This window comes from Mytilus edulis, chromosome 7, assembly GCF_963676685.1.
Source record: "Mytilus edulis chromosome 7, xbMytEdul2.2, whole genome shotgun sequence".
In the NCBI taxonomy this organism is placed as follows: domain Eukaryota; kingdom Metazoa; phylum Mollusca; class Bivalvia; order Mytilida; family Mytilidae; genus Mytilus; species Mytilus edulis.
In genome coordinates this window covers 18,357,911-18,385,670 of record NC_092350.1, presented here as the reverse complement: position 1 = coordinate 18,385,670, position 27,760 = coordinate 18,357,911, and the positions used below count along the sequence as shown (strand labels likewise).

General features: G+C 32.5%; 1 protein-coding gene across 9 annotated transcripts in view; it reads left to right on the top strand.

Moving 5' to 3' along the window:
* Nucleotides 1-27,760, top strand: part of LOC139480918 (rho GTPase-activating protein 39-like) — an 87,816-nt gene that overhangs the window by 38,779 nt on the left and 21,277 nt on the right. For 6 of the 9 annotated variants that reach the window (XM_071263871.1, XM_071263870.1, XM_071263869.1 and 3 more), the window contains exons 3-7: nucleotides 6,244-6,382; nucleotides 11,035-11,127; nucleotides 16,473-16,556; nucleotides 21,639-23,061; nucleotides 26,566-26,837. In XM_071263871.1, the coding sequence (XP_071119972.1) occupies nucleotides 6,244-6,382; nucleotides 11,035-11,127; nucleotides 16,473-16,556; nucleotides 21,639-23,061; nucleotides 26,566-26,837 (2,011 nt within the window). Of the gene's footprint in view, nucleotides 1-78; nucleotides 1,732-6,243; nucleotides 6,383-9,185; nucleotides 9,342-11,034; nucleotides 11,128-16,472; nucleotides 16,557-21,638; nucleotides 23,062-26,565; nucleotides 26,838-27,760 lie in introns of those variants that run through there. The other 3 variants (XM_071263872.1, XM_071263868.1, XM_071263873.1) reach the window with 2 other exon arrangements.

Here is a 27,760-nt window from a genome sequence, read left to right as displayed (position 1 = left end):
CTGCACTTAGGATTTGTTTTAATCAGTTCATTATCTGAAAGTGTTATATACACTCCGCTGCTGTGAATGTTACTTTTTATCTTTATTCGATAAAGATGTGATAACTTGCTTATTTGTGGACTTTGTTTCGGTGCTGTAATAAGGAATATCAAAAAGAGTTACAATGTTCTTCATTTTTTGTATAAAGATGAAAATAAGGAATCATAAGTACTAATTTCAGGTTTTGATACAAGGATTTTTTACACAAAGCTAAAAAAGTAAAAATAGTTTGAGAACATTTCAGAATTGAAAAAAAAGGTGCTGTTTAAATGAATTCATTTTATTTGTGGTTGACTGTTGAAATCATGTCTGGAATTGTGTAACATTTTGGAGGATAATGTGCTTTGATGAAAGATTGACAAGTTGTTTTTAGAATTGACAAGCGATCACATTTCGGCAAACAACAAATACACTGATGCTACATCTCTGTCCAAATCAATAGTTTTAATTCTGTATGCTCTGAGAGATTTTGGACAGTTTTGGAAAGTTTGCTCAATTAGGGATTATGGAACTGTCACTGATTAGAAATTCTGTGTGAGATTCAAATGCTCTTGACAACTGTAGAAGATTCGGTCTGTAATTTGTTTGAGGAAGACGAGGATGACGGACAAAGAAAACATTAAAAAAAAAACGGAAATTCCATTAGGCTATGCAAATTGATTGATTTGGATTTTTTCATGTGTTGAATGGGAAATTGTTGGTTAAATGAATGATTACTGCAGACTCTGAACTTCGACATCAAATGCTTCATGCTTAAAAATTCATTGGAAATCAATGGAAAGAATTAGCCTGACAAATAATTAATCCATCAGAATTTATAAATTGATTTGTATGAAACACTTGTTTAAAACAAAAAATTATCATATTTATAAAGAAAGAATACGAAATTGTGCTTTTGGGCAAGATAAAACAAGTTTTACTCCAATATTGGAATATTTCTAATAAAATTAGTGATAAATTATGCATTTAAGCTGAAGGACTGGACACATGACGATGAAAAACCTTCTCATTTCCTATTGACGATTCTATTGATTAGGGTCAAGATAATTGATATATTTTATATCACAATTAGGGTTTATAGGATAAAATATTAAGTCTACTGAGGAATTAGAACTAGGAATAAAACTGGGCGAGGAATTAATGTTTCTAACATGGATTAAGATACTTTATAATATTCTGTATCATCACTCGTTAAGATTACACGAGAGGTGATTGCATCTTTCAGTGCAGATAGTACAGGACGTGATGTTTTCAGTAAATTGTGAAAAAAAGATTTCGTGCAGATAGAACTTCAGCTGTATAGGTCTGTTTGTTGATAGAAGTAAAGTGATAGACTTTCTGACGATTTTTGCTGAACAATTATTGGTATAGGAAAAATCTTTCTTGAGCTATGGTCAGGGCAGTGCTTTGAAAAGATAGTATCATTGTATGGATATTATAGAACTTTCGTTTGCATCCAGCTCAGGAGAGAATGGAATTAATCATTGAGCATTCTTAAAATTTCATTCGAAAGCGTTAATGTTGCAAAACTTGGGGAATTTTCTGTGGTGAAACTATAACGTGCTCTATGCATCCCTCTCAGATGTTTGGCTCAAGTATGGCCAACCAACAGATGTACATGTATATGTTTACATCGGAGACGGTGGAATACTCTAGTTGTCAGGCTAGTTGTCAGGTGGATTTCTATTACAGGTATGTGGATTATAAGGGATACAGTTGACTTTAGTGATGTTTAAGTGGAATTGATTTGATAATTCCAGTTGCATCTGAATTTATTTTTTTACAAAATCCTGTATAATTATATTATCAATCTTTACTTACTCTCTGATTTATATGCTAAAAAAATGCTCCTTAACCTTCTTCAACTGGTTTTACGATCATCTTATGTAATTATAACACAGTGCTTATATGTGTATGACTTCCTCATGATTTTTTTCTTGCCTACACCAAAAGTTACAGAAGACAAGATAGAGGTGTTGTTTTTCCTAAGTTGTTGTTGTTGTTGGTGCCATCATCAATTGTAACTTTTCTGCTTGAGTCAATTTGATAGATACAACTTATGAGAGATCAATAATATTTTCCGAAAAGTGGCATCACTATCAGTTCATATCAGTTAGACTTCATTTTGAGCTCTTTGTCATGGTCCAGCAATTTTGAATTAATAAGCAATGTTGCTGTCCATCAGATTTCCATTTTCTGAATCTTCTTTTGACAAGCAAGTATATAAGGCCGTTAGTTTTCTCGTTTGAATTGTTTTACATTGTCTTATTGGGGCCTATTATAGCTGACTACGCGGTATGGGCTTTGCTCATTGTTGAAGGCTGTATGGTGACCTATAGTTGTTAATGTTTGTGTCATTTTGGTCTTTTGTGGATAGTTGTCTCATTGGCAATCATACCACATCTTCTTTTTTATAATATCTCTGTGTCAACATTTTTTCATTGTACCTTTAATAACATTTACCCTGCTTTTGCTTTACTGAATGATTGATGATGACCATTGTTCCAGGAAGATATTTTGAGGAAATGATCATAGAACCTGATGTTGTCTGTCAGAAAGCTTGTTTCCTCACAATTAATCTGTAGAAGAGTTTATATGTAACGGAAATGGATTCATGTCCTCAGCATGATATGTGTTGTAGTAAAGTGCCCACTAATTATTCTCTTATAATATATATGTTGTATGAATTAATGCTATCAGTGATAAAAAGATTACTGCCTTTCCCATGAAATTTTATAATGTACTTTGACTTAATGGCTTTGCTGACTATTCAGATATAGATTACTGTGACCTGTTTTTCTAAGTTTTTTTTATGAATTTACTAGTCTATGTGAAATGTGTAGCATCAGAAGTGAGTTACCTAGATTTCTAAGTTAGTTCATGTCTGCTTTCTAGCTGTGACAGGAATTTATGTCAGTATTTACAATATGTTTGTTAATTTTGAGGAATTTTCAAATATATGCATCAGTAAAAAAATTGCTGCTGCACCATCCCAAACTCACCATGTTGTTCATTTCATCAATTGATACGAACAACAAAAATGCATGAATTAAGACAGTTGTATGCAATAAACATGTTTGTTCTGTGTTTGGATTATACAGATGCACATTATGTACAACAAAGTCTTCATTCTTTACATTGTATCATGTGATGGATGACAGAACTGATAGCTTATGACTAGCTATCATATGTATGTGTTTGATTTCATGTAAAGTATTGTCTGTTTAGTACTTAACCTATTACAACTAGGTCATATAGTATGAACCTTAACCGACCTTGATAATGTAACATCAAATTGTCAGTACTGAGATTTTTAAAATTGTAAGGTACTAGAATTTATCTAATTTAACATGCGTCAATGCTTCTTTAAATATTGGTTTTGGATACGATGTCAATCCAATGAATTAAAAAAAAAAGTTTGTGTCAACATCAACATAGACAATACCATAAAATAATTTGTTTTTGTATTGATGTTTTTTTTTAAGGATGTTTGGAATTTTAGCTAAATTTTGTAATTTTGTCATGAAAATTGGAACCCACAAATGATACTTGCAGAAAGATAAACATTCCTTTCTCTACCCATCTGCAGATTATATTGTTCTTATTACAGTAAATACTGTCGGATAACTTTGACCATGAGACAAAGCTATTTGTGTGATTGTAATGTGTAGTTTGCATGGCAGAAATAAGATTCTGTAAGCATAATAGAAATATTTATTATGGATAATGTCTTGTCATATAAAATAATCTATTAATTAGATATATGATGAGAAAAGGAGCAGATTTTATTGCTTGATGACCTCATTTAAAAACAGTAATATGCAGCCAATAATACTTCTTGTACCCGAGCAATAGTACTTGTAGTTGTACCCGAGCAATAGTACTTGTTCCTGAGCAATAGTACTTGTTCCTGAGCAATAGTACTTGTACTCGAGCAATAGTACTTGTTATACACAGCTGTCAATAGTTCTTGTTACTTGTGTTAATTTTGGTACCATGGGGCTATAGTCTAGTCTTGAAGTCCTGTAAACAGCTTTATTTTGTGGAAAATCAAAGTCACATGTTTTATGTGGGAGTTATCTTTCTTAGACTGTAATTATATAGATAACAGAACAGTATTTTAAAGTGCATTAGTAATTTGGTAGACATTTTCTGGAAAATTAACAACAAAATAGTTCTCAGTAGAATACTTAAAATATTCAGCTTTATATAATGAAGGTAAATGGTAAAAATAATGCGTTCTGGGATTAATAAATCTGATAGATATTTTTTGATTAAACACATCGAAAACATGGCAATAAAAAATATACCCATCAGAATTTCTCATTATTAAATCAAGACTTCTTATATCAATTGGCAAGGTGTAAAATACTGCAATTACCATGGATGTATATTTCATAAGCTTCAGCCAGATTTTTGGTATAAAGTGATATGTTTTACAGTACGCCAAAATGTTTCATTTCCTTTTTGTTATTAAATTTCGAGAGAGAAATTCAGAAGAAAATTGTCAAATCAACATCTATTAGTGAACACTGATTGAATTTAGTAGTAAGAATGAAGAAGGATTTATAATAAATTTTGCATGTAGCGAGAACGATTTAGTACGTTTTTATCCATTTCTGCGGAAATACCTTATCTAATTTAGGTTTAGTCTGCTATACATTGTCAGGATGATGTTGTACAATTAAGATAAACAGGAACATAATTTACTTTGTAGGTATGCCCATATCCTGTAGAAAATTCAATATCTGTCTCAATTATCCTCTAATCTTTATTTATTATTCAAGCTTCCAAGGCTGACTTGAATAAACAAAATGGATATTGTAGTGCATTATATTAGAGAGAATAATGTTTTGCTGGATTTTTAATGAATTGTGTTAAAAATTTCAGAGAAATGTATCAGTTTCTATTGGAGCCTAAATTGGAAAAAAAATCAGTTTAATAATGAATAGAATTATCCCAGAAACCCCAACTTCTGTAATTTTACATTTACTCATTTTAAGATATTAAAATTGAAAACAAGTGCATACAAGGTTACTTTGCTGTTAACATAACTTGTGTAAGGAGATGTCTATTTAAAAGACTGGAAAATGGTAAAGACATGACTGATCTGAAAAAAGCAATTTATGCTGTACGAATTAGCTGTACGAATTATTCAGTTTCTGCAAAAATGTAATAGAGAAATTGTTACATGACGTAGACAGATATGAAAAAGAAATTACCCAAGAGAAAAAAGAGAAAGAATATTAATTAAGAACTAAGTTACATAATCTCACTGTCACATCTGACGTAGTCATATATAATATTTACAGTTTTCTTTTTTTTATCGGTAACTTTGTTTTGAAGCATGCATGAGGCGACTTTGAAGACATGCAAACTCATCAAGTATCAATTACTTATAAGATAAAACACAGACAATTTCCTCAGACAGTGAGAATATTTCCTTGTAGTCAGAAAAAACTGCCATAACATCTGTTTTGTAATGAAGAAAACAGCTGATTCCACACCCAGCCATGTTGAGGCTGATGTCATTTTCACCTGTCTATCATTTTATCCATGCATTGATTTGTGGGAATTAATTATTTATTTGGCTGTTTGTTCTTTAGATATGCAGAATATTGCATTGTAATATATTTGCTTTTATAAGCCTAACCTTATAAATTATAACAAGAATTAAAAAAAACCCTGAACTCTGTCTCAGCTATCAGATCAATACAAGATTTTCTAATGATTTATTTTTCTTTGTTGCTGTACAAACAAAAAATGGATTTCCCACTACACTCAGTCATTTTTATGTTGAAAAAGTAAATATTTACAAATCAATTTTGAATAAATGCAAAGCCCTTTTTCCATAATTAAAAAAATCATTATGAAATTTCTAAAATGAGTCTGGTCTTAGGGGTTTTCCTTATACATTTTTTAGATTTGAAGTCCATTTCTTTTTAATTTTATTCTGAGTTTAAAAAGTGACAAAAAAATGTAGTCTAGCTTTTCGGCTGGAATAATTACATTTCATTTTGATCCTTTACACCAGACAAAATTGAATGATGAAATAAATCTGTATGCAGTTTGAACACTTTTGCTTTTATTATATTAAAAAAAATACACTTGACTGTAAATAATTTACTGATTATATTGTCTCTCAATTACAAACCGTTTAGTATTTCAACCATTTCATGACCAAATTCTTTCTTTCTTTTTTAGTAAGAAGACAGATAACAACCAGTGGTGGGAATTGTTTGATCCAAATACATCCAGATTTTATTACTACAATGCTTCAAGTCAGAAAACTGTATGGCACAGACCTACTAACTGTGATATTATACCCCTAGCCAAGTTACAGGTAAGCTTCAAGTCAGAAGACTGTATGGCACAGACCTACTAACTGTGATATTATACCCCTAGCCAAGTTACAGGTAAGCTTCAAGTCGGAAAACTGTATGGCACAGACCTACTAACTGTGATATTATACCCCTAGCCAAGTTACAGGTAAGGTCCAATCAGAAGGCTGTATGGCACAGACCTACTAACTGTGATATAATACCCCTAGCCAAGTTACAGGTAAGGTCCAATCAGAAGGCTGTATGGCACAGACCTACTAACTGTGATATAATACCCCTAGCCAAGTTACAGGTAAGCTTCAAGTCATAAAACTGTATGGCACAGACCTACTAACTGTGATATTATACCCCTAGCCAAGTTACAGGTAAGCTTCAAGTCAGAAAACTGTATGGCACAGACCTACTAACTGTGATATTATACCCCTAGCCAAGTTACAGGTAAGGTCCAAGTCAGAAGACTGTATGGCACAGACTTACTAACTGTGATATTATACCCCTAGCCAAGTTACAGGTAAGGTCCAAGTCAGAAGACTGTATGGCACAGACCTACTAACTGTGATATTAACCCCTACCCAAGTTACAGGTAAGGTCCAAGTCAGAAGACTGTATGGCACAGACCTACTAACTGTGATATTATACCCCTAGCCAAGTTACAGGTAAGCTTCAAGTCATAAAACTGTATGGCACAGAACTTCTAACTGTGATATTATACCCCTAGCCAAGTTACAGGTAAGCTTCAAGTCATAAAACGGTATGGCACAGACCTACTAACTGTGATATTATACCCCTAGCCAAGTTACAGGTAAGCTTCAAGTCATAAAACTGTATGGCACAGACCTACTAACTGTGATATTATACCCCTAGCCAAGTTACAGGTTAGCTTCAAGTCAGAAAACTGTATGGCACAGACCTACTCACTGTGATATTATACCCCTAGCCAAGTTACAGGTAAGCTTCAAATCAGAAGACTGTATGGCACAGACCTACTAACTGTGATATTATACCCCTAGCCAAGTTACAGGTAAGCTTCAAGTCAGAAAACTGTATGGCACAGACCTACTAACTGTGATATTATACCCCTAGCCAAGTTACAGGTAAGCTTCAAGTCAGAAAACTGTATGGCACAGACCTACTAACTGTGATATTATACCCCTAGCCAAGTTACAGGTAAGCTCCAAGTCAGAAGACTGTATGGCACAGACCTACTAACTGTGATATTATACCCCTAGCCAAGTTACAGGTAAGCTTCAAGTCAGAAGACTGTATGGCACAGACCTACTAACTGTGATATTATACCCCTAGCCAAGTTACAGGTAAGCTTCAAGTCAGAAGACTGTATGGCACAGACCTACTAACTGTGATATTATACCCTTAGCCAAGTTACAGGTAAGGTCCAAATAAAAAAGTAAGTTTGGCATAGACCATTATACCCCTTATAGATCAGATCAATTTCAGCCAGAAACTGGCATAGACCTAAAAGCTTTGATATCTTCCACCTATGCTTAGTCACAAGTAAGATCAATTTCAAGAGATTGTCTGGCACAGGCCAATAAACTCTGAAAGCACTCTCTTTGCTAAGATAGTACCAGTTTATTAGAAATACACTGGTCATGTTTTACCTTGAATGTAGTTAAACATTGCCTGTTTTATAGTTCCCTGTCTGTGATTAATGTGGTACATGTAATATGTTGGGAGTTCATCAATCTCTCAAAGCTCTTAAGTTGTGAAATAACTTGAGCAATTAACATTAAACTTGATCTAAAATCACATAAAAAGATGTGTTGAAACTTTAAAAAATGTATTTTAATGATCTCAGTTAAGCTGTCTGACTATGAGCTTGAATTTAATCACCAATTTATTCATCAGTCTGCCTCTGCAGTTATAGTTAATTTTAAAATACATATTGGAAAGTAGATAGGATATCAACTTGAAACTTTAGGAATAAAACTCAGTAAGATGTGAACAATAGAAATATGTCATAAATAGCATATGATGTAAAGACGATACAACTATTCATTTCAAAGTTAAGTGAAGATACTAAGAAGTTCAGACCATGCCAATAATATCAAATGCTGGTATAAGTTTCCATATATATGACATATAATCTTGTATTACTGTGTCTATTGAGAAGGCATTTTTAGGATTTAATGGACGCTACATCAAATATTATTTATTAGTTGTTTGAAGTTTAATGTTGGAAAAGCATGTTTTGTTTTGATTTAACCTGAAATTATGGTCAAATCTAGTTTTAGGTTTGAGTTATCTCCCCTCCATTGATAAAAATTAGACTAGAAAGATAATTTACAAAATAGCTATGGTTAATGATGGACCTTGAATTCTTAAAGATAAATGATAATGTACCCTTTTAAGACAGGAAGTAATACAAAACTAGATTTATTGTGATCAATAATTAGGTTGTGGTTAGGTATGAGTCATCATCGGGTATAATACTGCAGATTTCTATAGTTTTTTGTTTGCTTTTCACCTTAGACCTTGGTGATTTGTTGACAAATATGCTCATTGATATTATAATCCTGTTGCACACTATAATAGGGAAATTGAAAGGGGGACTTGAACAGGAAATTATTAATTTTTCGCTAGATTTTTATTGATCCATGGTATCTCTTTTTAAATATTCATGATAAAAAATCCAATATCTCTTTATGTCAACTTTATAAATGGTATATGATTTATTGGAATTTAATAAATAGCACAAGAAGGAAATAAAATGTAATGTAATTATTATCTAAAGTTATTTTCTTGCCTCACTCAGTACCCCTGTATAATAACAGTACTCTATGCACACCTTGTGGGTAGTTTATAGAGATGTAATGATATCTGTAATATAAGATAGTGGTTTTCTCTACAAACACCTGTTCAATGGATGATAAACGGAGTAGAAGATTTAGGTTACTACTATGGAATAAGATGTGCCCAGGATTGTGCTGCTGCTATTTATTTGTAAATATTTCAGTTATTTTCTTAAGTTATATTTATAGTATAAAGGTACAGTAGCAGTGATTTGAAAGAGTGCATTAGGCAGTGGTCTCTAGAATCAGTGATTAGAAAGAGTGCATTAGGCAGTGGTCTCTAGAATCAGTGATTAGGAAGAGTGCATTTGACAGTGGTCTCTAGAATCAGTGATTAGGAAGAGTGCATTAGGCAGTGGTCTCTAGAATCAGTGATTAGGAAGAGTGCATTAGGTAGTGGTCTCTATAAGCAGTGATCAGGAAGAGTGCATTTGGCAGTGGTCTCTAGAATCAGTGATTAGGAAGAGTGCATTAGGCAGTGGTCTCTAGAATCAGTGATTAGGAAGAGTGCATTAGGCAGTGGTCTCTAGAATCAGTGATTAGGAAGAGTGCATTAGGTAGTGGTCTCTAGAAGCAGTGATTAGGAAGAGTGCATTTGGCAGTGGTCTCTAGAATCAGTGATTAGGAAGAGTGCATTAGGCAGTGGTCTCTAGAATCAGTGATTAGGAAGAGTGCATTAGGCAGTGGTCTCTAGAATCAGTGATTAGGAAGAGTGCATTAGGTAGTGGTCTCTAGAAGCAGTGATTAGGAAGAGTGCCTGTCGACTACTTAATGAGCTAGATAGATTCATTTGAGGAATGGCTGTTTAATATATACCATAGCAAAGGATATTCAGAGGAGAACATGATAATGTGATATGTATATAAACCCTGCTTGGTAGTAGTCGACAGGCTGAGCAATGTCAACCTACCAGGAAACATTATTTTCTTACTCTGGGTTGACCAGTCTTTGCTCTTACTTCTAGATGCTGTATGCTTAAAAGAGAGATAGCAAATGCCAATCAGAAGTGGATTTAGGGGCGGGACAGTGTTCCCAGGGCCACTTTTTCTGGGAAAAATTTGGTCGATTATACAGGGAATAACTGGAGCATGGCTGGAGTTGGACCCCTCTTAGGTAGTCAGTTGGCCCCCAGTTGTGAACATTTCTGGATCTTCCACTGCCAATTATCAAGTCTTTGGTTTGACTCACCAAGATTTGAACACACTTTCTTCTGCACACTAGGCAAGCACGAGACCAGTCATTAAGGTGAATGACTTTCTTCTGCACACTAGGCAAGCATGAGACCAGTCATTAAGGTGAATGACTTTCTTCTGCACACTAGGCAAGCACGAGACCAGTCATTAAGGTGAATGACTTTCTTCTGCACACTAGGCAAGCATGAGACCAGTCATTAAGGTGATGGATTTCTTCTGCACACTAGGCAAGCATGAGACCAGTCATTAAGGTGAATGACTTTCTTCTGCACACTAGGCAAGCATGAGACCAGTCATTAAGGTGAATGACTTTCTTCTGCACACTAGGCAAGCATGAGACCAGTCATTAAGGTGAATGACTTTCTTCTGCACACTAGGCAACCATGAGACCAGTCATTAAGGTAAATGATTTTATGACTTTGGGTCTGTCTACTCAAGTCAATGTGGACTCAACATCATGTTATTGTAAAGCTATAACTTCTGAGATTTGAATAACTAATGTCCATTATCTTATGCATCCCAATCACTGCTACACATGTACAGCTAAGATTACAGGAAAATTGTGTAAATGGTTTCTAACCTTTTACAGTTTATATTAACTTTTATGTATCCTTCAAGAATTCATAGATATTTGCTTTCTTTTAATTGTAGACCTTGAAACAGAACACAGAAGTAAGAAATGAGGATTTGGACAGGTTGTCCTCCAAACGAGAAATATCTACACAAACTCCAGTGGCACAAACAGTAAGTACATGTATTAACATCTGTTATTATAATCAATCTTTGATTGGCTTTTTCTTGATGAACATTCAGTTATATTCATGTATATTCTGAAAGTACTGTATGCCAGGAAAAATCTACCAGTAGATGATAATATTGATATTGATGATATCTTACAGTGAGGTAATGTATTTTGATTGCAAACACTGTTTTATTAACATAAAAACCATCAGATTTTTTATTTTTTTATAAGATTTGTTCTTTTGTTTCTTTGGGAGTTGGATCCATTTCTAAGTAAACCTGTTTTTTCTTCTCTGCAATACATAAGAAGAAATGGTGTGGAAAAATTTGGTTTGTTTTAAAATGAATTATTTATTTTTGATGAATGCATCAAGAAATGCTAAGTATTTTAAGTAAGATTAGTTTAGTAAATCTATCTAAATCAAAAGAAACAACTTTATGTTGCCTTATTTTAGTTCCCAATCAGAATATGCAGACTATGACAAAATAAAATATTAAAAGTAAGAAAAAACTGTACGACAGGAGGAACAAAGCTGGCAGCTTTGAAACAAGTCAAAAAGAGTTATGTCCCTTGTGCTGTAAATATGTTGGCAAGCAACTCCATGCTTACTAAATAGAATTGCAAACAATAAAATAAAACGCAAAGTCTGCAAGATAATTTTCTAAGATAAGATTTTATGTTTATTATCTTTCAAAGTTGGTAATTTCACAGTTTCTTGAAAGCTTGAACATATAACTTTTCTTGATGTTTTTTACTTAAAATTGGAAACATTTCACTGAAGTGATAAGTACTTTGATTTTACAAGATTATCAACTTTTTATCTCTTTATTTAAATCAGCAATTTAATATTGTAATGTTGATTTGATATTCAGAAGAACAAGCATGCTAGTTCATTGATTGAGATTATAAAAGGGGGTTGTTAAGATCTCAAAAACCTAGTTTGATCCCACAACATGTTTATAAGCCTGTACCAGGTCGGTAACCTCAGTGTAAGTGGTTGTTTTACTTAATATTTACTGGTATCTTGATTGGATTTTTTAAAGTAGGAAAATTTGAGATTGATGGCTGATCTTTGATAGTCTTTGTTTAATTCATTTTCAGTTTTTCTTGAACTATAGGGAATTAAAAAATTTGGTGCAAGTCTATTGTTGAAAACTGCAAAGACGACCTCTAGATGTCTTTTGGTTATTTGTGTTAATGGGTTGCTGTCTCTTTGACATAAGTAAAATTGAAATTTTCTACCATTAAAAATGTTTTACATATTCATCATAATACAGTTGAATTGGTTATCATTCATGAAACCAGTTGGTAAATCGCTGAATTTTGACAAAATTAAGAAGTGATCTTGAAAAACCCAAGTGACCATTTGACCACCATACTTTTCCAACAAAAGTTCCATTCATAGAGCACTAACCTTTTAGAGATTTGTCATTGCTACTAAAGATGATATGTGTATAAAACAGAAGTTGATAGGCTGCTGTATAAATATAGTTACATGTGAAATCTTTGCATGCGATAAGTATTGACACTTTGGTCCGGACTTTTATAAGTTACATGTTATAACTTCGTTTTACCATGTAGGCTTTTATGAAATAGATAGAACAATGTTGGTTTTTTTTAAGTTCCTGATCTAATCACATTAAATGGCAGATATGTCCCTTCATGCATACTTAAAGATTATTGTTAACAATAGAAACATGAAATAGATTAGATATTTTTGTCATGTATATAATGGATCTTTATAAATGGATAACAAATGCATAACAGTTTCCTGTTAAAGCAAACGATAAACTTTACAGATCTTCTTGTAATGGGTTAGGCAGTTAATGTGGAACAGAATTTTTTGTAAATTACACCAATATGTCATAATGCTTTACCAGTAGTAAGATACAATTGCTGAAAGACCCCCCTTTTAAATTATTGAAATTTATCTTTTGTATTAACCATTATACATATATTGGTGTAAATGAGTTGCACCAATTGGGACATTGGACTACTGTATATTAAACTTATATAGATCAAATGTATATGTGGGGGCAGGTTAACATTGAAACGGCTATGATTGTTATAACAATCTTTGATAAATCTGATAAAATACTTATATAATATTTTTTTGAGGAGCTAAATGAACAAATTCCAGATACTGTGGACTAATGATTTGGCATTTGCTGGTGAGGAATGTTTGTGTGACAATTAACATTTGTAGGGTATATTTTTTATGGATTTCATGCATATAGGTAAATCATAATTTTAATTGGTCTACATTGTACAAATTCCTGTAGGCAGGTATGCAGAACTTGTCAAAATCACAAAAACTGGTACCTTTATATAAATCCACACACACTTGCAAAACGGACTACCTTAACTTTCCAACAATTATTTGTAATACATTTTCCATAGAGCATCTTGGGGTTCAAAAGTTATCAGGAAAAAGTAAACAACTGCGCTCTTGTATAACCTATACAAAACATTGTTTGAAATAGAAGTATTGTCCTCGTGTGATATTTATAAACTATAAATGATTTACAATAAATGTAAATTATATAGTACACATGTATAGGAATACAGATTGTATGAATCATACAAATATTTCAGGGCGTTACATGCAAATAAAGTTTGGTTGATGTGACAAAGTTTTGAAATTAATGTCTGTACATGTAAAATCCATTATGTCATATCATTATATTTTCTCCTTGCTGATGTTGTAAAGTATATGTCAGTTGGAAAATGGCTGTTGGGAGAAAAATAATGATAAAATGATTGGTAAATTTAATAGTTTGTTCAGATGAAAATAGCTTTAACAGATCGTGAAAATGAAAATTAAACGACTCTATAATATTGGGATAAGGCAACAGTTTCTTGTTTCTATGTTTCATAGAGAAAAATGTTCAAATTAATTAATTGAAATTAATAGCAAAAATTGTTTAATGCATACTTTGATTGGGGACCATACTTACTTTCATACAATGAGGTGATTTTGAGGTCACCATGTCAAAGGTCAAGGTAGATTACTAAAATTAGACTGAAATTTTGAGAGAACAAGGTGTTTTGCGGATGCTTAATCAGATACAAAATATGGAATTGCAAACTATTTTGGATATACGGTCAAATATATTAAAGAAAGATACCAACGAATTTCTAAGGTCAAGGTAAAAGTTATTAAATATTACTGAAATTTGAACAGAAAAAGGGTTCTAGGATGCCTTATATGGGATTACAATCTTGATTGGATATGTGGTCTTCTATAATTAAAGGTTAAGGGGAAGATCCTTATTGATTTTCCAGTCACTTGGTCTAAGGTCAAGGTCATGTAAGATTTTTTTTTGTGTTAGACAGTATAACTATTTAAAATCTATGATTAATGAGGGTATGGTGAGAGATTTGGGGCTATGTGAGCTTGCTCACTAAGGTTTTTTCATGGTAGAAATAATGATAAATGATGATCCGACAAAAATGCTACTGTTACAATGAATTGTTGTATTTCTATTTCTTTGACAAATGGTCTTTTTTTTCAACAAAAAGCAACCTTAGAATGGCAGATTATGATTCATATAAATTGTATACATCTAAATGTAATCAAAAGGTCACAAATTATAATCATAGGTAATTTATAGTAAAACTGATTTACACTTTTGATGTTTATGCTAATAGATAAACCACAAAAATTATATAAGCATCTATCTATTGAGTAAAACAACCTGTCATATACAATATACATCAAATTAACATAAACATATGGGCAGTTAATACAAAGGGATAGTAGAGGTATCAGAAAGGCAGATGTGATCAGGGATAACACAGGAATTAATTTAGTCTGATCACTGCTTGATTAGTGATCTACTATATTTTGACAAGTATCCATCCCCCAGGGGGAGGTTATCAGAAGGATGGATAGTTACATGTGGTATCTTACATGTAGTAAAGACAGATGTTTTTGTGTGATAAAATACTCTATTCTTTTAAGACGTCATTCAGACAAAAAATTAGGAGGTGAAAAGTGCGGAATTGTTTCAATAATGAGATAGAAGTTACTGATTACATTCCTGTTATGTGTATTGGCTTGACATTAGAAGTTTTGTGTAATAAATAATTACTAAGTGTTATTTATGTTTGCATTCTTCTCTCTAACAAGTGTCTGAAGTTAAGTTTGGTTTGAGTTTGACATTCAAATGGATTGAATATGGATCAAATTATTGGAAGTTAGAAGTGAGGAGTCGTAATATGGTTCACATGAGCTAATTGTGTCTGAATTGTATAAAGAATACATATTGATAGTAATCTAAGAACTGGATTGTGTATCTAAAACAAGATCATTGTGATAGGATAAGATTTTTTGTTGATTTGTATAATTTTTCTTATTTAAATTGTTTAAGGTGTGATTCAAATATTTAAAGTCAAGAGTTTCATATTTAAAAGTGTTGTTTAAAAAAGGAAGAAGTTCTTAATTCTATTGTAAAAGTGCTCAACATTGACAAATACTTTGAATAATATAAATATAAGATAATAAAGAAATTCTATAGCACATATTATGTAACAAATTTAAACATTTATAATAATTTAAACCGTTTATGAGCTTGTGTACAGTTAACATGTTATAATAGTGCATGTTTTTCAAGGACATGTTTGTTTTAACACGGGACATTGTTGTAAATTCCGGAGGAAAGGATAAGGAAGGATGTATTAATAATTTGTGAAGTACTACAGATATGTGGATTGTAAAGTCAACATAGTCAACTAATACAGAAACAAGAAACTTGATCATTTATCTAGTACGACCCAGCTACTACTGGAGTCAAAGTATCATGTGACTTGTAAATATGATAACTGACGAGACACATTTAAAAAGGAAATAAGAGAAGATCATGAAACTTTCATATATTAGCATTTAAAAAATGATGTAGATATTATTTGATTTGAAGAAGAATTATGCTGAGTTGAGATTATGATTATTTGATAGTTCAAGTGGATATTATCTGTGTAGTAGAATATACAAGGGAGACTACTGATTGAGCATGCTTTAACTAACTGTTATTGGCATATATACCTAAATTGGATATAAATGACTGTTATTACTAATTGGATATTTATGACATTAGGATAATAATATTTATGGAATGGAAATTTTGTTAAAGCTTTTGGCACCTTACATTTGATAAGATATTTAAAATCTATGCAGTGTGGGGAAGCTAATAGGACTAGTGTTATTTGTGTCCACATGAGGGATTATATACAGGTGATGGGAGTGAGAGATTTTACTGCAAGGAATACATTATATCTGGAATTAACTATTAGTTTCTTTCTTATATTAGCTCCTTTATTATACATTTTATATGTTTTCTGTTTAAAGAGACGAGAACATCCCAAGAATATACGGACTGGTTCCATCAAAAGTGGAGGAGCACCACAAACAAGTCCCAATGTCTCACGCAAGGTAAGTGTACATATATATACTCTGGCTACTTCTTCTTTTTGATGTAGATCCCTCCAGCGTTGGAGCACACACAGCTAGCTGTGTTACCTTAAAAGTCATTGTATCCATGTATATGGTCTTCTGTGTTCTTCTTTAAAAACATAGCAAACTTCACATTCGATTATATCCCTTGATTCGTACATTCCGACATCATAGTGGTACCTTAGTCTTATATTGTCCTTTGCATTACTGGAGTTTTGATCTGTGATTTAAAGTTAATAGTCCCTTGTCCATGCAATACCAAACCCAAATTAGATCATATAAAGATAATGAACAAGTTAGTGAAAGCTAAACATAAACATTACCATAGTTCATGCTAATTTATGCAAATGTGCTATACTCTACTACTGCTGAACTGTAGATTGAGAAGGTCACAAGAATGTTAACTAGATGGAGATTGGTCTAATATATGCTTCCAAAGTTTGGTAGGCTATTATTTGAATTAAAAAGTTTTTGGTTCAAATCTTGAAATATTCATTGACCTATTCTTTGAGACCAAGAGTGTTAATGATGTTTTATAGTGTTGCTTGGTTTTAGAAGACCAACCACAAATCAAAAGAATATACATTTGATACTACAGCAGGCTGTTTTATCTGAACATAATAAATTCTGATTCTGAAAACTTGGGTCTGAAACTATTTTCGTTAATTGCATGGATCTCACATTATGGTTGTTATGTTTTTTAGAGAGGAAACTTTTTTAGATATCATGGTAATCTGTTTTGTTTGAATGCTTTTAGTCACTATTATAAGTTAAGTCTCACAGTCTCTCCAGTAATGTCAGGTCGAAATTTATTTGGGCAATATTCCAGACTGATACCTTAAACTATCCAAAATATATTGTAGATTAGGTACTAGTACTACAAATAAAAATAACTTGATTGAGGAAACAAAACAAAACAAAAAGGAAGAAATTATATTTGAAAAAATAAAATCCCTCTTAAATGGCACAATGTTTTCCTTTTTCCTTTATCTTTGAAGTTTTAAATAATTATTATAAAAAAATACTCTTACTTTTATTTATAAATGCAACATGTGATTTTTGTTCAACAGATATATGAGAAAGTATGGTCACTGGTCAACTCAAGGGTGCACATATATTTTTCAATTTTAAACTTAACACTACAGAGGTCACTGATCTTTGATTTAAAGGTCAATTATGATTACTCAGTGGGACCTTGGTTTATCTTTTCAATTACCCTCTTAATGTCTAATTGATGACTTCTATGGTAACTCATTGCTGGGCAGAATATTACTTACTAACCACTTAATATAGGGATTCTGCATCTCTTCAAAAGATCAAAACTTACACAAAGCTGTAAATTATCTGTTTAGTGGCTTTACAATGACAAGATAACAACTTAAGTATAAATGTAGACAACATATAAATAAATTACTCATTATTATTGACTGAAAAAAATATAAACAGGCTATTATTTGAACTTGGAATTATTTTTAATTATGGAATTTGCATACTTTCTTGTGTTGGAAATTTTTAATAAATTCCATGTTTATTTTGTACTCAAATGTTCTGTGCTGCTCACAACACTTTCTATTACAAAGAAGATAGTACATTTTCAATAGAATGTACTGTGCCGCACACAACACTATCTATACAAAATAAATGGTACGGAAAGTGTTATGATCCGCTTAAAACATTATAATACATTTTTTTACCAAAATAAACATGAAATTTATTAAAAAATTATGCAAAATCCATAATTAAAAATAATTCCAAGTTCAAATAATAGCCTGTTTATAGTTGTTTTACCTGAGTTTCCCAGTTCGTACAGGATCTTGTTCCATAGTCAGTTCAAATCTTGATGTTGTTGATATAAAAAACTTGTCTAAAAAAACAATTCACATGTCCAGTTAAAAACAAGGTTTTGTTGTCCTCCATTACATGATAATATACATGATATATACTTGAAATTTTCTCCCTCTGTCTGTCCTTTTTATCTGAAACACAACAATACTTAGAAAGCAGTCAACATCAGCTTTCTTGACTAGTTCCCTTCAGCTTATAACTTTTTAATGCTTTGAATGGTATAATACAGCTTGACAGTATTTTGCTTCCCACCACCAAAGGGTATGTTACTTATGAGGTGTTGATTGACTATTTATGGCTTCAATATAATTCTATTGTCTATTCTAATGTCTTTACTAAACTACAAACTAAACCCACCAAGTAACATGTACCTGAAAATAATATAAACAAAATAATAGAAAACACAGTAGTTAACATGAGGATGGTCTTTCTGCTAGGTCAAGGTCACAAAGATAGTTTTATATATTGCCCTAGTACAGATATATTTTAAAAGTTGTGTCCTCTTTAGAACTTTTGTATGTGGTTAGAGTTGTTAATGAGACTTGGTATAATTGTTGCCCACTACACTGCTTTACTAAGATTGTTAATGAAGTCTTTACACTAAATCTAAAGGATATGATCTGATTGATACCTAAAATTGAGAATGGAAGAGGATTCTTTATTTATTTGTTCTTATCGGCTTTGAATAATGGCATTCATTAACTGCAAGCACTTTTAGATTGGTTCTTTTTTTCTTTTTTCTTAATGTTAGTTATTATGTGCATAATGCTGGTATGGTGAGTAGAGATAAATGCAGAGAGTTGGGGTTCACAAGTTTTGAGCTTTGTGCTATTGGTGTGAACTTTGTAGAAAACATGTTTTAAAAAACCTACATTTTACAATATCTGATTAATTTTCCAGTGATTAGAAAGGGTAGCGGCCTTTGACCGTAGGCACATTGTTGCTGAAAATGACCCATCAAAATTATATGATTTTACAAAGATTATTAAAAAATGGCTTTTAAAACTTATGTTGAAAATGCTGTAAATGCCATATTGCAAGATTTTTTTCCCAACCACTGAAATTTCGTTGATCGATGGCCCTTACCTGTCTTAGTAAACTAATAACTCAACTAAGTAATAATATGTAATATATTACAAACAATACAAAATAGGTACACTTGGCAGAAAAGTATGTTTATTGATTGTAGTTAATGACATAATACATTGTAATTAAGATAACATGTATATTACAGGTTGTTTTATCAGGCATATCGTAATCATCATCAACAAATGATGATAATTCATAAAACAAATACATAAGCACTTGTCAAGCAGCCAAACCATGTACTGTTATCCCTAACTGGCTAGTTAGACTAATGTTATTAATGTGATAGACAGTGGGTGAAAGTCTTGGCATCATATCTATCTAATTGTATTATCTGTCTGAGTGTACTAAATTATCGAATTTGTATTTTTTTAAATTTCACTTTATTTGAAGTTTTATTGTAATGATATAATATAAAAATATGGATATGTGGTAAAATTGCAAATTTGACCACAAGCAGTGGCGGGTCCAGAACTTTTTGTAAAGGAGGGCCCTCTGACTGACCTAAAGGGGGGCCTGCTCCAATGACGCTTCAGTGATTCCCTATATTATCAACCAAATTTTTCCCACGAAAGGGGGGGCCCCGGCCCCCTGGATCCGCCTATGACTATCCACCAAAGTTAAGATGTTAGCAGTATAAGTCAGTTAAAACTGGTTTGTTGTTCATAGTTTTTAAAGAATTAATTTCCAAAGAGTAGTAAAAAAACACAAGTAGAAAGCTGAAGATTATCACTAGACTTTGTTAGCTCATATGATAAGAAATTGCCAGTCACTGAATGTTTAATTTATACTCAGAAGGACATTTTTGGGGTAAAAATGATTGTATACCTTAACTGATTTTATTATAATTGGTTGCTATGGCAACAGGTTTAATATCTATAATTATGAAATATAAGATGTTCGTTTAAGGACATGTCAGATTTATAGCTTAAAGAAGTAAATCACATATCAGGACATAAATTGTATGCTGATGATGTACACCTTATTACAGATTAAATACTCTAGTTATTTAAATCTTAAGAAAAGTAAATACTTCATGGTCTATTTAAACAAGGAAATAAGAAAAATATGTGTGAAATTTATAAAAAAAAAAAGTAGCTTTGTAAATCAAACAAAACAGTAGAAATTTAAATGTGAACGATGAAAATAATGTCTTGGTATGGAGAAACTTCGGATGTTGTTATGCGGAAGTCACAAATGGTAAGCAAGTAACTCTTCTGTCAGAAATTCCTGATAAAAGTACAGCATAAAGCCACCATTCTGATACAACTACTAAAAGTTATACATGTATACATTTCTGCCTCTTTATGAAAATAAGGAGATGTTTGTGTAATTGAGACAATTGAGTTCACATAAAGGGGTTTTAAGCAATCATAAGCAACCGTAGAATCAAGAATCTGAAGAAACAAAGATATAGATCATTGCAATTTGTCCAGAAAAAAACATTTATGTCTTGAAAGCACATCTTATGTAATATTCCAAAGATTTCCTTGTATGAATTGAACGTCTATAAAGCTAGAGAAAAATAAGAAATGTATAATTATAACATGAAAGGCAGTAAACTGGCTTCCTTCTTCCTTGTTTACTAAATAACTAATTGTCATTAGAGGACTTTAATACATTAGAATACATAAGTTATCTTTGATTTTGAATTATTAATAAAAATGAGTTGCTTCCATTGAAAGTTGCCCAGCAGCTTACAAAGTGCACATGTCGTTGGTGTCTGTCACTTAACAAGTTTTGTCTGTTTTTTCGTAGTTATATCGATTTATGTATTTAAGAATTTATCCCAGTTTAGTAAATCTACTGACATCATTAATCAGACTGATTGGCAATTTTTTCAGACCTGTTATCATGGTTATTCACAGAATAAAAACAATAAAGAAAAAGGAATATGCACACTCAATAATCCATAAGATAATATTCAGGATTAAAAGGACATTATGATAATTTGAGGTATTTCACATAACTATCGGTACCCCGCCAAAAAAATGGAGACAAATAATTATCAAACTACATTGTATTGAACTTTAAGTTTTCACTTATACATGGCTAGTACTGACAATTCCATCCAATTATTTAGCTTTTAGCTATAAATTGATATTTAATTAGTTCTTATTTCTTTTTCAGCAAAGATTTTCCCGACAGGATTCCAATTCGTCTCAAAGTAGTTCTAGTCGACATGATAGCTTTAAGGAAGTTTCAGTAAATGGTGAGAATGTCAGAAGACGCAGCAGTCAGTCATCTCAATCAACTCAAGCAGGGTATTCATCTTCCAGTCCACCGGTGTCCTCGTCAGTATTGAGACGGGAATCATCTACAGATATGTCTCCACGAGGATACGATTCTCCAAGGTCAGCTCGAGCTCACTCAATGCAACGATCTGTTTCAGAAGTTACACCCAGTGCACTTCCTGTTAGATCAAATAGCTACCGTTTTACAAATTATGGTCGAGATGATTCGCAACCACATTACGCAAAGATCAGAGCACATGATGACTCTGACTTATCATATTCAAACAGATCTAAACGTCACGGAAGTGACTACGGAAGCCGTTCAGACTCTTACAGTTCACCTAATCCTGAGATGTATAGCTCAGCATTTGGTTATTCTACAAACCAAAACAGTGTTCCCCAAGAATTACATGATAGGTTATATAGTCCAGTCTTAACTACAAATAAAGACCAAGAATGTATAGCATTCAGTCAAGACATAGTGGCACAACAGGGACATGCAAGTCCTATTCCACAAAAACAGAAACTAAGATCATTTCCACGTACTAATCCATCTTTTGTAGGTGTTCCAAAGCGTAATGGAAGTACCACCTACAAAAGATTAAACGTAGAACAACAGCCTGTGTCATATGAACCTACCTCTGTTCCTGACCCAGGGACATTTGGAACATCAGACATTGTAATAGCACCGGGGGATTACGTTGGAGGACATTATTATCATCCACATGAGAGATCTGACAGTGATACGTCTCATTCATCAACTAGGGCAGTGAGACATGAGCGAGCGGACAGTCAGACTTCTTTCTCATCTCGTAATAGGGATTTATCAGATTCACAATCGTCACAAGGATCGTTACGAGATATGCATTCTTCCCATGGGTCCTTGCGTTTGCAACAATTGCAGAGTGAAATGAAAGGATTTAATGATAGTATTTCATCTAGAGGTTCACATAAAAGTGCTGGTGACATTGACATTGTTCATGTGAAAAGTGGCAGTCAGTTGTCACATGATTCAAGAGTTTCCGACGATTCAGAACCTGATTATGCAAATGTACCAACACAAAGTGAACGGACGCCTAGTTTTCCTACAAACTTAAATGACGCAACAAATTTTAAAGAGGTATTAAAAGACAACCAAAATATTTTAAATTATCCGGAAGACTTTCAGCCGAACACTAACAGGCATTCAAGAGAAAAAGTGATATTAAACTACCCACATGACTTTCAGATCGATCCTAGTATGTTAAATGAACAGTATGGTCACTTGATGAATAGAGGTCATAGGTCAGCTCCAGTTTTTGAGAATTTCCCTGGAGAAGGTATGTTATTAATATTGTTATCATTATGATCGTTATTATCAACAAAGATATTCTACTTGATCATGGAATGTCTTATGCCATAGCATCTGTAGGAATTACAATCAAAGATATGTGAGGGGAAAATTATTTATCTCTTCATGATGAATGATTTTATTGTCCGCATAATCATATTCTATAGAGTATTATAACCTAACCTTTTCCTAATCCGGAGAGGTATATGGGTTAATTATTTAGTGTTTGTATTCATTCTTGATTGACTTAGCATTATTTTGGAATACAAATTAAAACAAAATAGAACTTTTCAATCAAAGTGCATTTTAAAGCCAGAGTTTTGTTAGGTTAGTGGTTGGTTTAGTTGGGGGAGTTCAAAATAGATGAGGTAGTTCATTTTCTTATACATTGTACAAACTCCAGAAGTGAGCCTTATACATTGTACAAACTCCTGAAGTGAGCCTTATACATTGTACAAACTCCAGAAGTGAACCTTATACATTGTACAAACTCCAGAAGTGAACCTTATACATTGTACAAACTCCAGAAGTGAGCCTTATACATTGTACAAACTCCAGAAGTGAGCCTTATACATTGTACAAACTCCAGAAGTGAGCCTTATACATCGTACAAACTCAAGAAGTGGGCATATAGTAATATGGTTTTGCTTGGATTACTGAGCTTACTTTTTTCCTGTCTCAACAGTGTTTGCCGACAAATGGGCTTAACATAAGCAGCCTTTGAAGGTTTTTAAACGCTAGTTATAAAACTAATGCAAAGTTATGTAAACTGTCTTTAGCTGTTTTCACGATAATTCAATGCTAATTAATTCAAATGTTACATCTTCCCATCTAATCTTTATGTTTGGTAGATTGCAATACAAACCCTTAAGTGTCATTTCCTATTGATGTTTGTATAATATGTATGTATGGTTATTGATTAGCTTTTCTCCAAAGTCTAAAAAACATCACTAATGTCTAGACAAATTGTATGTTATTTATTGCTGTAATATTACAACTTGTCAAAAAATAGGCAGAAATTGGCTAAATACAAAGGAATATCAAAGTAAGAAATTGGTTTCTTAACATAGCTTGTTTCAGTGATTGTTGCTTTACCCAGGAATTCTGTCTGTGCTTTTTTACTGTTCAATACATTACGTAAGAGGAAGAATTTTGTTATCGTGAGTGCAAACATTGCATATCGTGATCGATTGACTTTATCTTATAAAATAAGTTATGTCTAGTAAGTGGTGTTTTTACTGTACATCAATTATCCTTCTGTACCATGTAATTGTATCCCTGGTATATTCAGACTCAAAGTAATTTATCTAGATCATATAATGGCTTTCTACTGTTTTAATGGTATTTTTGGACAGGGAGTAATCACTCCTTTTTCCAGTGATTCCAAGAACGTTTTATTTTAAACTGATTGTACTGTGCAAGTTGATACACAGACGATATGGCTTTTTCTGTTTTAATGGTATATTTGGACTGAGAGTAATCACTCCTTGTTTCTAGTGATTCCCTATAGCATTATAGTGAACGTTTTATTTTTAACTGATTATACTGTACAAGTATTAGCTCTTTATTGATACACAGACGATAGGCTAGTGTAGATAATACTCCTGAAGGCCAGTGTTGACCATATCTTTGTTGGGATTATGATAAACCACACAAAAATGCAATATTGCAGATATGGCTGAAAGATATCATTTTATACTTGAGATAGTACTAACTGTAAAGTGTTTGTGGAAATGTTTTTCAAAGTATTGAAACCAATATGTTAGTTGCAAAGGAAATTCATTGGGGAAAATACAATGTTATTAGTGTTAGGCTTTATAGAAGGAAATTAGTAAATAGTTCTAAGGAATAATTCTGATGTATAATGTAAGTATTTCAGCTGTCAGTAGATTAAAAGATAAAAGTTGATCTTAAAACCAATGCTAATAAAAGGCATACATTTAAAAAGACTACATGCATGCCTAAAAACAATCCTAAACAGAAGTTGGCAAACATTTTATTCATCATGATTTTTGTAAAATTAAATTCTGATGATATTTTTCTTCAGTTTTACTAGCATGCTAATATAAAGTAAGGAGATAAGTGATATGATTGCCAATGACACCCAAATGATGTAGATGTAAACCATGTTAGGGCACAGTTAGGTCCTTCAACAATGAGCAAAATTCATACCTCATAGTCAGCTACAAAAGGCCCTGATAAAAGTACAGTATAGGGTTATTTCAGCTAACACCTTTCTGTGATAACTCATTCACCAACAATTTATAATCTATAAATTTCAAGAATTTTGGATTTATAATGAGTTTCAAATTAAAGATGGATGTAAAGACACATTTGTGTTCATTGTATTCTTGTACATTACAAATGCAGCAAAAATAAAGTTTACATAAATATGAATCATGTAGAAAGATTGATAACACAAAAAAACTAAATATATCTATACATTTCATTGTACAAATATATAGATATTTATAGAAACTGACCTATGTTAAACACAATAATAAATTGTGCAGCAGTAAAATGTGAAAAAGTGCATTTTATGTTAAGTAAATACTGATAAGAATAGATCAATTGCAATTGGAGAAACCCTGTTGCAGTTGGTCTACAAATAAGGACCAGTATTGATTTGGATTAATTCTGCTTATTAGAAACAAGGAGGATCAAGTGCAGAGAACTAATTTTAATTAGATTGCTTTTTAAGTGCAATAACGTTAACAAACACACAGAGATAAATTCAAAATTACAGGTAATTTTTTGATGTTACTTTCCTTTTTTCCAGGACATTTCAGGCGTTTTCCAAAGTATATAAATATACCAGGAAATATATATTACTGAGTGAAACCCCTTTCATTTTCTCAAACTCATAAGTATTGATACATCCACATCAAAACTAAAAATATCTCATCTCAAGTGAAAACATCAGTCGTAAGTGACAAAAATTCTAAAAATAGCTGAGAGGACAATTAATCATTAGGGAATTTCCTCATTTAGGATATATTTATCACATGTTATCTCATGTTATCATTAAACTTGCACCTTTTTATGAATTAATCAGTTAATTAAAGACAATAATAATTTTGTTATCAACATCATGAGAGTATTAACAAGTTTGACAATCTGTATGAAATCAGGTAAGAGTCGTACCATATTTTGAAGGTCATTATTTTGTGGTGCAGGAAAAATAATGATATTGTTTTTGAACCTCAGATATTTTGTGATTTTGGGAAAATGATAATATTGTCTCTGTACCACATACATTTTGTGATACTTGAAAATAACGATATTGTCTCTGAACCACAGACATTTTGTGATGCTGGAGAAATCAGATATTGTTACTGATCCACAGACAAAACTCAGCATGCAAGGAAATATTAATTCAATCTCAATATTTGGTGAAATTAGTAAGTTTCCAAATATAAATGTTTCATGTGTATTTAGGAGTTCAACTATGTAGTGTTGTGATCATATTTAACATGATTTTATTCTGTTTTAGTTGAACTGAACCAAAGTTTTGAGGATGTGGAGGATGCTAGTAATATGTATTCTGTCAACGATTCACCGCCAGGATTCGATCTATCCCATCATACATCATTAAAGAGGAAGAAGCCAGAGAAAGGCGATTCCCTAACAGGAAGTCCAGCCATGGAGAAAAGTCATTCAATGCAAGCTGATATGATGCAACAAAGACCAGCTTCAATGGTTGTCCCATATCAGACAGAAACTAATGTGTCAATTAGTCCCAGTATAGGATCTCTAAACAGACAGGTTAGTATAAGACTCATGATCTAGTCCCATATCAGACAGAAACGAATGTGTCAATTAGTCCCAGTATAGGATCTCTAAACAGACAGGTTAGTATAAGACTCATGATCTAGTCCCATATCAGACAGAAACTAATGTGTCAATTAGTCCCAGTATAGGATCTCTAAACAGACAGGTTAGTATAAGACTCATGATCTAGTCCCATATCAGACAGAAACTAATGTGTCAATTAGTCCCAGTATAGGATCTCTAAACAGACAGGTTAGTATAAGACTCATGATCTAGTCCCATATCAGACAGAAACTAATGTGTCAATTAGTCCCAGTATAGGATCTCTAAACAGACAGGTTAGTATAAGACTCATGATCTAGTCCCATATCAGACAGAAACTAATGTGTCAATTAGTCCCAGTATAGGATCTCTAAACAGACAGGTTAGTATAAGACTCATGATCTAGTCCAATATCAGACAGAAACTAATGTGTCAATTAGTCCCAGTATAGGATCTCTAAACAGACAGGTTAGTATAAGACTCATGATCTAGTCCAATATCAGACAGAAACTAATGTGTCAATTAGTCCCAGTATAGGATCTCTAAACAGACAGGTTAGTATAAGACTCATGATCTAGTCCAATATCAGACAGAAACTAATGTGTCAATAAGTCCCAGTATAGGATCTCTAAACAGACAGGTTAGTATAAGACTCATGATCTAGTCCCATATCAGACAGAAACTAATGTGTCAATTAGTCCCAGTATAGGATCTCTAAACAGACAGGTTAGTATAAGACTCATGATCTAGTCCCATATCAGACAGAAACTAATGTGTCAATTAGTCCCAGTATAGGATCTCTAAACAGACATGTTAGTATAAGATTCATGATCTAGTCCAATATCAGACAGAAACTAATGTGTCAATTAGTCCCA